Below are 12,909 nucleotides of genomic sequence, written 5' to 3' on the forward strand. Positions count from 1 at the left end.
TTGAATACTCATTAGTTGAAGGTGCAGGAACGCTGCTCTTGATCGGCTACCATTAGCCATTTGAAACGTGCTATAGACAAGTGTTGAGAAGACAAAAAAGTACAAGCTGCAACCCAACAAATAGTTCAGAATAACAACATAAAAGCAACAGCAAGGTGAACATGGTGAACAAAGTAGTGTGTGATACAAGCTTTTTCAGTCCCAGCAGTTAAAATGGACTTTGTCGAGAAAACACACAGAGTGATTTTGTCTTGTTTATCTGCAGCTAAAACAGCCGCTAAATTTTCCATTCTTGCTGTGAATGTATGTTGTTGAAGCTAATTTGTTACACAGTTGCCTTGTCGGTTTTCATTCAAAGAGGTCTATGCTGATGTCACAGTGGTGCACCCATTCTGACTTCCTCTTTGGGCGTTCTTCAGGCGTGAAATGACTCTGTTGGGTCCCTGTAGAGCCACAATAGGTCCAGAACATCTGTGTGGTTTAACAGTAGACAGAGTCTGAGCAGACCGGAACATGTCTATGGGCACCCCACTGACCCACCCTTCAGACCCATACAAAAGCCTGGCTGCCACTTAACAATCACACATGGACAAGCAGGGGCACAAAGACGCTCCCATATTGAAACACTAGCACTTAAATGCACTAATTCCTAACAGATAATTTTCAAAGTAACATGTCATGACCTTGATGTCTCTGTTTTGGCAGTGGTGAAAAATTTTAAGTAACATTATTCTTAGCAAGTGCTGCAGAGTTATTGGTTTCCCCAGTCCTTCATCACGCCCACACCACTTTGGTCCAGATGGTTATGTGTCAGCACCTCGTCAGCTTCACGTGGCACAAAGCAGGTTTTTGTCTCTGTGTGCTTCTGGTACAAGATGGACCCACTTATATAGTTCAAAATGGATGGAGCGGTAATGCAGATTTGGAAGTGCAGTTATTTTTGGTTTGTTCATTTTGGCGTTGAATTATGGCTCCACAAAGACTCGGCACAAGCAAACACAGTCTGTGCTTTTTTATAATTAATAAAGCTGGTGAAGCTGCACACACATAACGGCTGCTGTACTCATTTAAAATTTCACTAGTTCGCAAGATCTTAACAAGGGACACTGTAGTCACGCCAAATAACTTATTTACTATGCAAAAACCCCAAACATATATGTAATATTCATGGAAAAATGTGGCTCTTTTGGATAGACTCAAATATGAAATAAAAAGTTAGGAATAGGTTACACTATATTATACGGTTACTGGGACCTTAAAAGTCAAGGCTCGGACAAGAAGTTGAATTCTTTCATGAAGATATAGATAAAAGTTAAGCTAATTTCAACACGGCAACCGATTTAAGAGGTTGCTGTGAATAACAGTGCCTTAGTCTTGTAGTAATATTAAAGAAATTGCTGAAATGCTCTAAAATAACCAACTTAATACACCTGTTGCCTCCCTTCATAAATAGATTTATTGATCAAGATCTGGTTCTTATGCAACAGTATTACCCTATGAGCATTACAGTAGAGATAAAGTAGTTAGACCTCTATGGTAGCTGTCCAAACATGGTGCAAATGTAGAGCAGAAATAAGCAATCCATGATTACATCTCAGAAATGGCACAATGTTAAAAATGAGGTTCAACACAAAATGTGAATTTTGTCTAAATACAGCCTTCAGAGAAACTTCAGGTCACATGCATTGTTTTAGTGCACAGTTAGCATATGTATAGATGACACCTTTGTTAGGCTGATAAGAATTAAATTCAGCAAGATTTGATTTAAAAAGGAAAAAAAGGAATGTCAGACTGGCGACATGCGGGTGTACTGCGTCTCTCGCCTTTGACTGAGAAAACATTCGAATGGCTTTTGTCTGCAGCCTCATTGGTTTACTATCTGCTGACTTTCATGGTTAAATTTCATACCTGTGGCCTAAATGTTGCATTCATTGCTTCTTAAAGAAACGCTGTACTGAAAAAGTAGGCAGATTTAAGTTGGTCTTGAGAATAAATAGCTTGAGGAAGCGGTGATCTTTTTGCTTACGTCTCCAGTAGACAGTGTGTACAAAGACTGGACTAGAAGCTGGGCTTTGTCAGTGGATGAACTCTGCAGTTGAGTACATCTTTCTCCTTTCAGCTGTAAACACACTTAAATATGTGATGTAAGTGTAAGGATGACAAGGGTGGGAAATGTCAACAAGGCTATTGAGTTTCAGGACGTGTGATACTGTGCAGAAGTGAGATCCTTGAGGATCATACTGTCGGTGTTTGTTAGAAAATGCACATGCGTCATCAAGGTTTACAGACCAAAATCAAGTCATTGTCATGAGTTAAAGTAAATAAATATCATCTTACCCATCTTTTGTCCTCTAGAGGTCAATTTAGATGAGAAATCATTTTACAAGGGACTAAAAAGAGTCTTGTTGAAATGCTGTCATCTCCCACAGCAAGAGAAAATGTTGGACTCACACATAAAGATTATAGAAAACTTTCATTAAAGCTTCATTAAGGGGCTGAAGACGTGTTAAGCCTGTTTGGTTCCAAACACACTAAGGCACAACTATGAATGTTTCGGTTCAGAACAACATGTTCCTGCACACTAATGTCATGAATGACATCATGCACAGTCAAAAGTTAATTACATACACATTTGCTGTTGAAAGCCTTAAAACTGAGCTTAAATCTTGAGGAAGTGACGTGTATTGAAAAAACAAAAGGGAGAAATTAGTGTCACAACAGGAGAGCTGTAATTAGATCCTGTCATAATTCTTTAGCCTACTTCTCTAGTCTTCTCTCTTTCATGTAAGATAGTGATCTATGCTGCAGTGTGAGACATATCTGGAAGTGTTTGTCGATGGATATTTATTACCTGGTGCTCTTTACTTCTACTGAGGTTAGGTCCACAGGGCACTCACCTCTGGATTGATGGGGATTTTGTGTGACCCCCTTTGAAAAGGCACATCCAACAACCGAGCTGAGTTGCAAAGAACACAGATTTTAAACATGACGCAAGGACATAATGTGGCCTTAAATAAAGATACCTTTTTCTTAAAAGCACTTTGAAAAGACCTGAACTTGTAGTGGATGTCAGCCATCTGGGGCCAGCATTCCTAAAGAGCATCTCTGTAAATGCACTCTCTGTGCTGCTGCTTTTATATGATCAGGGACTATTTGTATTATTTAAAAGCAAGCTTACCAGAGACCTGGAAGTCTATTCTAATGGACTCAGTCCTATGTGTGCATAACCAACTCATTAGTTATACATGGGCCAAACCTGGTCACTAGAGAGACAGAGTAGGTATGACAGCAACACTGCTCTCTTTAAAAAGAAAGCGTCAGCCATGTTCACGAACATCTACCAAAAACGAGAAAGCTCTAAACATGACACAAACCCGTCAAAACAATCCGAACTGCTTGTTTCCTTCTCTGAGCTTCAGTACCCCACCCATCCATTAAATCCCAGTCAGCTGTTGTTCTATTGATCTGTTTGTCAGAAATACAGCTGACTTTACAGAAGCCTGGCCATAAATCCTGCCTCCTCTCTGAGACAATGACAATGCATTTTTGTCATAATGTTGCGCATCATCTTAGAGATGATAAACTACACGTGTATGTTTTGTATCTAAACATTCATATATGCAAACCGTTAAGAGGAAAGTAACGAGAAGAAAGGATGTGCACACTGAACCAGCAACAACACGAACATGCTTTTGCCACTCACCTGCCAGACGAGCCTCTCGAGCGGGCTTGCTGAGCATATCTAGGGCTTTGGAGGTAGAGGACCTGATGTGGTCACTGAAGGACCTCTGCAGTAGCAGCAGCCTCATGGAGCGAGACATGGTGATCCACCTAAGCTTACCAATGTCAGACTCCCACTCTATCTGCACACTTATTCCTGACTAAGTTGTCTTTTGTGCATTTCCCTCTCGTCAGTTAATTGGATAATATCTATCTGGAATAGCTTAAACATCACTATCATCAGTGCTCAAATATCCAAGCGTAATCTGACTAGTTTCTGCATCTACCTGGTTTTGAGCTATCTTCTGCATTGGGCTGCTTCTCCTTCTCCTTCTGTTCTGTTCGAGTCTGGACTGTACACTCCCGTCTGCTGCAGCAGGCATCAGTGCGGTAACTGCTGGGACACATCCAGCCAGTGCTGCAATGCTCTCATATTCTATTCTGCCAGAGTGTGTGTATGTGTGTGTGTGTGTGTAGTGCTGTGTGTTAAGGTGAGTAAGTGCTTTCTGACAGAAGCTTCATCCCTCTCTGTGAATAAATGAGTGGGTCACAGTCACGACTTGCATTTTATCCTGTATGTCTCTCTATTTTTGCCTCTTAACTGTTCCACCTTCCTTCACATCCAGTCTATTTACACCTGCCCTTCCCTGTCTAGACACAAGGAGCATCAATGCCTGTTATATAATGTATTTCCAAGCCAGCATGCTTGTTCTGAAGTTCCACCTGCCCTCACCTTAAAGAAATAATACGAAATGGAAGTGACGGCAATGAAGGGGTGCAGGATAACATCTAGATCCACTCAGAGAGGACAAAATGTTAGAAGCAATTAAAGAGTGAAAAAAAGTGAGTTTAACTTGCTTTGACCACAAAAACTTCTGTCATTCCCAACAGTCAATAATCACTTTCCTAAGCCAATCCTGTGTTAAACCGTCCGACTCATAGCATGACTTACTGTAAATATATTATGGACAGACGAGAACATACAGTGAACACATACAAACACACACGTCCATAAACACAAGCTCAAGTAAATTCTATTAGTTATTGAGAAACACACATGCACTGCTGATTCTTACATAACCAAACTTAAGCTTCTGAAATGGCCAAAAACAGCATAATACAATCCGTTACTACTTGTACCACCGCGGTGTTGATCGGATAATCATGATTTGGCTTCTATTTAGCAAGTACAACTCTCTGAGATCAGCGAGGAAGCTTAAACATTGGCTGAATTTAAAAAAAGAAGCTGTAGTAACATTTCGAAAACTTTAAACTGATTTTTGTACTCTTTTATTTTTTGGTGTTGATTTGGTGTCACATTGCAAAGGTGGGGCTACACAAGCTACTTTAAGCCTTTGAAAGATAAAATCTAAATAGGAATGTGCCTTTCAGTCAAATAAAAGTTTGTTATTACATTTTAAATGGTTTTAATATTTCATGCAAATTTAATAAAATGCTGTAAAGACAAAGAAAACACAAACTTGCACGAGAGCTACGCTGTGTTTTTAATGTTAATGCTTAGTACTCTATTTTTACATTAAAAAAGGCTCATATTGTTACCTGTATGTGAAATGGTAACTTCTTTTTAATTGAATGCTTTTAGATTCACCAATTTGCATAAACTGCAATTGTAAATTCACCAATCAATAAACTAAGGGCTGTGGTTCAAAAGGTGGAGGGTCATTCACTAATTAGAAGGTTAGTAGTTTGGTACCTGGCTCCTCTACTCTCTATTTGCCCTTGGGCAAAATACTAAATCCCAAATGACCTCCTATGCATCCATTAGCATGCTTGCTAGGAAACTGGGAAATACTTGCAGTATTTGTTATGACCACCTTTATTCTTCAACCTATCTTTCTTGTAATCTTTTCAGGAACAGTTCTCCAGATTTCTTTCTTTCTGAGATCATTGTCATGCTGACAAATCGAGCTGTTGCCAATCAGATGTTTTCCAGATGGTACTGTGTTATAGATTAAAATCATAATGTGGTTTTCTGTGTTCATAATCCCATAACTTTTAAAAAGACTTGCAATAACATTGTCATCCTGGGTCTTATGACCCAGTGTTTTGAGTTTTAGTTCATTTTGATGTTTTAGTTTATGTAAGCCCTTCAGGTTCCTAAGTTCATTTGTTATCATGCTTAAGTGTTTCTAGTTCTTATTATTTTCCCCTCGTGTTTCCAACTATGGTAAATCTCCCCTGCTTTTCATGTGTTTCATGTCTGTGTCTTACATTGTGAAGTTTGGGTTGTCATGTCTACGTCTCATTATGTTTCCTGTTTTATTGTGAAGAGGTCTGGTGTTTCTGTGTTAATCGTGTTCAGTTTTACTCTTCCCCTGTGGTGTTGTTATGTTCATGTTGATCTACTGTTCCTTTCTGTTCCATGTTTCAGATCCCTATGTTCTGTCTCCCCCAGTCTGTTAAGTTCACATGTCTTGAGTTCCGTCAGTGTGTTTCCTGTTTTACTTTCACAGTCTGTTCTATGTTAATGTTTCTAGTTTTGCTTCCCTTGCCTCGTCCTGCTTAATTACTCTCAGCTGTGCTCTCCTCCTGTGGCTCATTCCCCCTCGTTATCCCTCAGTGTATTTAAGCCCCATGTTTCTCTTTGTCAGTGTTGCGTCCTCCATCATAGCTGTGTGATTTTTCCCTGTGGCTCCTTGTGCTTTAGTTTTTCCAGTTTAGTTTATTTTGTATTGTTTTTCGTGTCCCACTCCACGCCAGCAATAAAGCTGTGTTTTTTGAGTTTACCTTTTGTCTCTGTGAGTTTGCGTTTGGGTCCTACTTTTGCCTGCACACAGCCGTACTGTGACAAACATTGGCTAAAATGCAGCTCCAAACTACGACAGGCTTCGCCATGTTTTACAGATGGCTGCAGAGGCTCTGTTGTACCTCTCTCCTGACCTCACCTGTTGTTGTGATAAAGATTTGTTTCAAAGACTTGGATGTATCACTACATAAAAACTGTTGCCACTGGTTTTCAGTCCAGTTCTTGTGTCATATGTCATACCTGAGTCAAAGTTGTGCTTGAATGACTCATAAGTCAGTATTTAGTGAGATAACTGTGTTTTCCAGCTACAACAGGACATTATTTTCAGTACAAAGGCAAGCAACAAGCTAGTGATTGCAATGGAGAATTTAGCAGCTAAAGCGCAACATATTTTCTTCAGAAGATAATGAAAAGACAAGACAAACAGTGATTGTTTGACCAGAAAGAAGACTGCAGAAAAATATATTATAAGGTGATAATAATTTCATTTGCATTCAGTTTGTTATGCTGCCCCCAAATAATCATCCAACCAGAAAAAAAGTTAATATCTCACAGTTTACTGAACTTAAAAACACTCTATCGTCTTTTAGACCCAACAGTCTCATACTCGTGTGTGTGTGTGTGTGTGTGTGACTATTTGTGTTCTGCTAAACTGCATTTTGTTACATTTCACACTAAGCTCACACTTGAGAAAGATCAGCCATGCTGATTGCTCCAGCAAGTGAAGGTAATGCTTAGGCTAATTGCAGTTTCAAGATAGCATTGTGCTCATCACGGCCAGTTGACTTTATGGTCTCCCGGGGTTTGCTGAGACTCATAACGTTGGATTGTTGCATCTTAACCTTTTCACAACCTTTTAGTTCATGCTCCCACAACTGTGGACTGATGTCCTGGACAACCTAATAAATAAGGATTAGGGCGTGATAAAGAAAAGGAAACTATGGAAGTATCAGAGTTTCCGTTCCTCCTTCACACACTGGTTTGACTCACATGACATGAGTTGTTGTTTTCAGGCGAGTGCGCTTGTGTGCGTACACCAGGACACAAACAGAAACCCTCTGGGTCAGTGTGTGTGTATCACAACATATTGGTGGACTTTCCCTCTCTGTCTCCAGTATACCTGTGATAGGGGGCAATACGCAGACTGTAACCTGGATATGAGGGTAAATATGCTGAAGCAGAAAACAATGCAAGTCTCACACCTCAGGAAGGAAAGCACTGCCAAATGCCTCCTTTGTCAAACAAGTGTACAGCCTGCCAGGAGTGTGCACGAATACCAGAATCCACAGAATACAGTCTGGAGAGGGTTACATGCCAACATACTGACCCAGATATGGAGACAGGGGTGTTGTGCTTTGGGAAGACTTCAAACAGTGCATAGGAACAGTATGCCAGGGTCTTCCATCAAAATGTCTATGAAAAACAATGCGCCCATTGCAGAAAAGCCAAAGATGTGTTATGTGTGTGTGTGTGTGTGGCACAGTGTGACTGTAATTGTGTGCAAGTTCCTTTGATGTGACCACCCACTTGATTTCTTAAGCTTGATTTAGACTTCTGTGATAAACCTACATCCTAACTTACATAGTAACCGGAAACTTCTTTTGTCCCCACATTGCAAACTTCCACGGCATTCTAGTCATTGTGCTACGCGTTGACCTGACGTGTAGATACAATTTTCAGGAGGTGCTCGTCAGGTTACGCAGAACTTTGCTGCGTAGGGTTAAAATGGAGTTCCAGTTATGGCGTAGGTTATGATGTAGATGCAGAACTATACACTCCCTCACATGCTAGCTACCAGTTAATTCAAGGTATAAAAATGAAGTTTCTGAAATCACGGAAAAAAAACCCCCAGACATCTTAAGATATATAAAGGAAAAAAATCCACCGACTGAGTGAGAATCTGAGTGAACCTCAGTCTCTCTCCCTGACAACCAAACAAGGGGAATAAACCAGCCAGGGAGTGACAGAGCCTGCTGAGCCAGGACTGATTCATTAGCCTCGGGACAGCATTGGCATGCTACACCATCATCACTGGGGAGATTTACAACCTCCTGGCTATGGATGAAAATTCCTCCAGGATTATTTAAGATAAAGAATATATTTAAGAGGATATACACCTCTTTGAAAATGATAATAAAGAGAATAGGGAGTGACATATCCAGAATGGCATCAATTGGTTACTTAGTTACCTCCCAACTTATCCATGTTTCTTATTTGAAGCAAAAACCAAAAAATATTTATTTCATGTGATGAAAGCCTTTGCAAAAAATATTCTCACATCCGATGTCTAAAACTAACTTTTTGGTTTCCTGACCAAGAGACAGACAAGCCAATCCACTGGCTAAGCATCGCAGAGATCAAATTTACATACATACATTTACATAGATATTTAGGTAATAATTATGTATGCAACCTTAAAGACATGGTCATTATTTGAAACAAATTATGAACAAACAGAAGGACCTGTATAATTCATATAAATCTACTTTGCTATTAAATGTATTCAAGAATGAAACCAACTTGATGGTTTTGTTAAACATGTGATGTTTATCGACCTTCTATACACTCTCTGCAGTTACCCTGTTCCATTTACTCACCTTTGTGGTGGACAACCTCAGAGAATTACCCGCCAAATGGAAATTTTTACCCACATTACACCTGTTACCGGCCCTTCACACAGGGAGGTAGAAGGTAAGTGCCAGAAAGGTCAGAGAGTGTTTTTTAAACCACAACAGAACTTATTACCTCAACCTTAACCTAATGTCATGAGTTTCTATAAATGGTGACATTAAAAATAAAATACAACCAATATCAAAAAGGTTTCTTTATGCAAAAAGACTAAAAAAAGACAATTTTCTTTTACGTCACAACAGCAGGTAGCTCCAAATGTTTGATTTTGCTGATGTTTTTTTCCTGATGCAACCCCAAAGGGATTTGTGTCTCTGACTGGGATCAAGCCTAAACCCATTACCAAAAAACTAAAATAAAAAATCAGTGACAAATATAAATTTCTCACCATCCATGTAGAACATTTACTCGGCAGCTTCCATGATAGTCTTCTTCTTCTACATACGTTGCATGTATTGTGGGTACTGAATCAATAGCTGTTGAACAGCTATAATAAGACTGATGACGCAAGGCCTCTTTCACCTCTTCTGGCTTATTTCTATAGAACAGGGGAGACTTTTGTTGTTGTAGGTTCGGGAGTTTCAGGAGGAGTTCCTGTTGTAAATTCCCCTTCATGTGTGGTTTCCTTTTCACAGTAAAGGAGATGGATGCCCAAAGAAAGAGCTCTCAAAATTCACAGGAGGAACACTTACTGTAATACAATATGATTCAACCAGAAATCTGAAGTAGCAGAACAGTGAAAGATCAAATGCTTCCAAACTTTTTTAAAATTCCAAACTATCCCAGATATCCTTTGACATCAAGCATGAGGAAACTGGATTATGTACATTCAAAGGGAACAGTTGTGATTTGCAGTTGTAAATCTTTCCACCTCAGACTCAAAAGTTTGAAATATAAACCAACTCAGCTGCAGTATGTTACACTACAGGTCTCCATACAGGAAGTAAAGGAGAGGGTGTCAAATGGGAGGGGAGAGGAGGGGCTGGTTGGGGGGGGGTTAGGCCATCAGAGACGGATGGGGGAGGCCAGGAATGTGACCTTGCACAAACACATTGACTCCTGTACTTGGTATGAAGTGGGGAGGGCAAAAAGTGGGATAAGGCAGACTCAATTAAAGAAGAGGAACAAGCAGCAGAAAACAAACATCAGTCATGAGCTGCTGTTGACTTGGCTCCAAATACGAAGAGCTTGTTTACATCTGTCAGAGCGCTTTCTCAGATGACAGCGCTGCCGTTAAGAGGGCACGCAGCTGCAGGAAAGAGGCAATTGTCGCAAATGAGAAAAGCAAGTTGTTCAACTCTGCTAACTGTGATGTTCTCTGAATTAAGTGGGACGCTGTGTGGGAACGTGGTCTGTTGGAGCCAAAATGATCAGTCACAAGATCTGCAGAGAAAACGTGATCCTTAAGACACCATCTGTGCTCAGAGGACTGATTTACTTGTTTGCACAGATGACTAAGTCTGTCACATATTCCTCACAGATACACCATATTTCTAAGAACTTCTACTAAAGGAAAAAAAATAGAAAAATATACTTAAATTTCTTTTTCCCCCCATTTTATTAGATGAGTGGATCAGTTCTGTCTCTTTTACACAATAAGCATTCTGTCTATTTATTGAGCCTTGTTCTGCTGAAGGTGTATTCCTCTTAAAAGGGAATTTTTCCTTCCCACTGTCACCAAGTGCTTGTTCACAGGGGTCACCTGCTTGGTGTGGTGTTTTTCGCTTATTGTAAAGTGTATTACTTATAATATAATAGACCACTTTGAGGCAACTGCTGTTGTGATTTGGTGGCGTATAAGTCAAACTATTAAATATAGTTAAAACATCTTTTTAGCTGCTTCTTTCAGATTCAAATCTTCACATGAATCATATTGACATTACAGATCAGAAACTATTGACTTTATCCACACGCTGATATCTTTTCACTTGACCAGACGGCTGTGCCTTCAAAAGGGAGTTTTTTTGATGTGAGATTTTCTAATGATTCATTCTGGGTTCCCCACAATTTAACGCTCAGGTCACTTCAAATAAACAATTATCTTACCATCAGCCGTAAATACCAGTAACATCACTGTAACTGGAAAGAATAGTGACTAACAGGGAAACAGGAAAAAAAAACAGCGCCAGACAGACATGATGAGGCAAGTTATTCACAGTCGGAGCATGAAGAATCCCACTGAGGGTATCTAACCCTCCAGTTTCCTTATTCTTCTTATCGCCAACTGCTAGCCAAGACATGTAGGTCCAGGTAAAAAGCCGGGATTTGACCCTGCTATTGGTTGGATGCCCATCATTGTGTTTTATATTTGCACTGGTTTATATTTAGATCAGTTAGGCAGATCATGGTGCCTCTAAACTCAACTACAGCCAAGAAAAAAACACAGAAGACAGACCAACTTTGCTATCAGTAATCTGCAACGTGGATTTCTGACATGTTTACAACATTGCAAGTTTTCACATCAGTGAACATTCAGTTTAAGCTTGTGTGTTATTACCCTCAACAGTGTCTATTATTATCAAACTTAGTTTGGATATCAAGTTATATTGTGGATCTGGATCCCATTCAGCAAAGAACCTGGATTCGTTTCATTTTGTAGGCAGCACATATTATCTTGTTTTGGCAAGACCACTGTCACTGGTTCAAATAACAGAAGCTGTTGTTTGAATCATAAACAATTTAGCTTTTTTTGTTACTTTGTGCTCTATCTGCTACACTCTGTCTTCTCTGTCTTCAAAAATTAAAACACCATCATTTAGCTGTTAGCTATTTTCTCTTTAGCTTGCAAATTATGAAATATAGATAATCAAATAATTTAGGATATTGGTAAAAAAGATTTGTTTTCAGTAAGATAATTATCATTACTGTACTGGATACGGATTTAACCAAGTGCTATAATAAACAATTATGTTTTTCTGCTTTCACATTTCAGTTTCTGGTTATGACATGGAGGGCGATGTCTACGACATTTCTAAGTCATAAATTGGCAATAAAGGTTACTCCCAGATGATCCAATAGTACTGTAAGAAAAGCTTCACAGTAGCTAACCCTAGTTGTTAAACCTCACCCAGCCATACCAACTATGTGCTACCTTAACCTGCTCAAATAAAGAGCAGATAAAGGAGTGCTTGAAGTGTTCAGGCCTACAGCAGAAAGCATTAAAAATATTAAATCCTCCAATATAGGCTGTCTTTGCTGTTTTCCTTGTTGTGTTTTTACTCCACGAGGCAAGTCTGTCAGCTTCCTATCTTTTATCCAAGAAAAAGTTGCCTCTGAAGATAAACAGAGGCTTTTTTTGTTTAACAAAAATTGCCTCTTTGTTATAGTAATAATACATTTGTGGTAATGAATAAATAAATGAATAAATCTGAGTGTATTCTTAGTTTCAGCAGCATAACATACACATCGCATCTCTCACCTCATCATGACTGTCCTTATCCTCCAATGGTATGCGGTATGTCTTGTGTCTTTTCTTGCTATTACAGTTAACTGGTACTTTGCAGGCCCTGTAAAATCAGGCAATAACCAGCAGGACAGGAGCTGTAGCTCTGCAGAGCAACAGACACATGGTCTTTGTGCGCAGCCAAGCCATAACACTGGCTAAGGTACATCCAGTGCCACAGGCAGGTCATCAACCGTGCCATTAGGGAGCATGGACTGTGGAAACGTCTTGTTGATCACTAGTGAGCTTCTGTTGTTGCACACATAGTAAAATTAACCATGAATGAGCTGTCTTTCATAGCAGTGCAGCAGGAGCCTTCAGGGCATGGCGTGTGATGTAACACTGTCAGAAA

At 39.6% G+C, this 12,909-nt stretch overlaps 1 protein-coding gene across 2 annotated transcripts in view; it reads right to left on the minus strand.

Annotated features, from left to right (window-relative positions):
- dlc1 (DLC1 Rho GTPase activating protein) overlaps positions 1-12,909 on the minus strand; it is an 85,015-nt gene that overhangs the window by 46,536 nt on the left and 25,570 nt on the right. Inside the window, exon 1 of one of the 2 annotated variants that reach the window (XM_026171057.2) lies at positions 3,704-4,410. The exons of the other annotated variant lie outside the window; for it this stretch is intronic. Within the exon in view, the coding sequence (XP_026026842.2) occupies positions 3,704-3,821 (118 nt within the window). The 5' untranslated portion in view covers positions 3,822-4,410. Of the gene's footprint in view, positions 1-3,703; positions 4,411-12,909 lie in introns of those variants that run through there. 2 annotated transcript variants of the gene reach the window in all.

The sequence above is a fragment of the Astatotilapia calliptera genome, chromosome 6, assembly GCF_964374335.1.
Source record: "Astatotilapia calliptera chromosome 6, fAstCal68.1, whole genome shotgun sequence".
NCBI lineage: Eukaryota > Metazoa > Chordata > Actinopteri > Cichliformes > Cichlidae > Astatotilapia > Astatotilapia calliptera.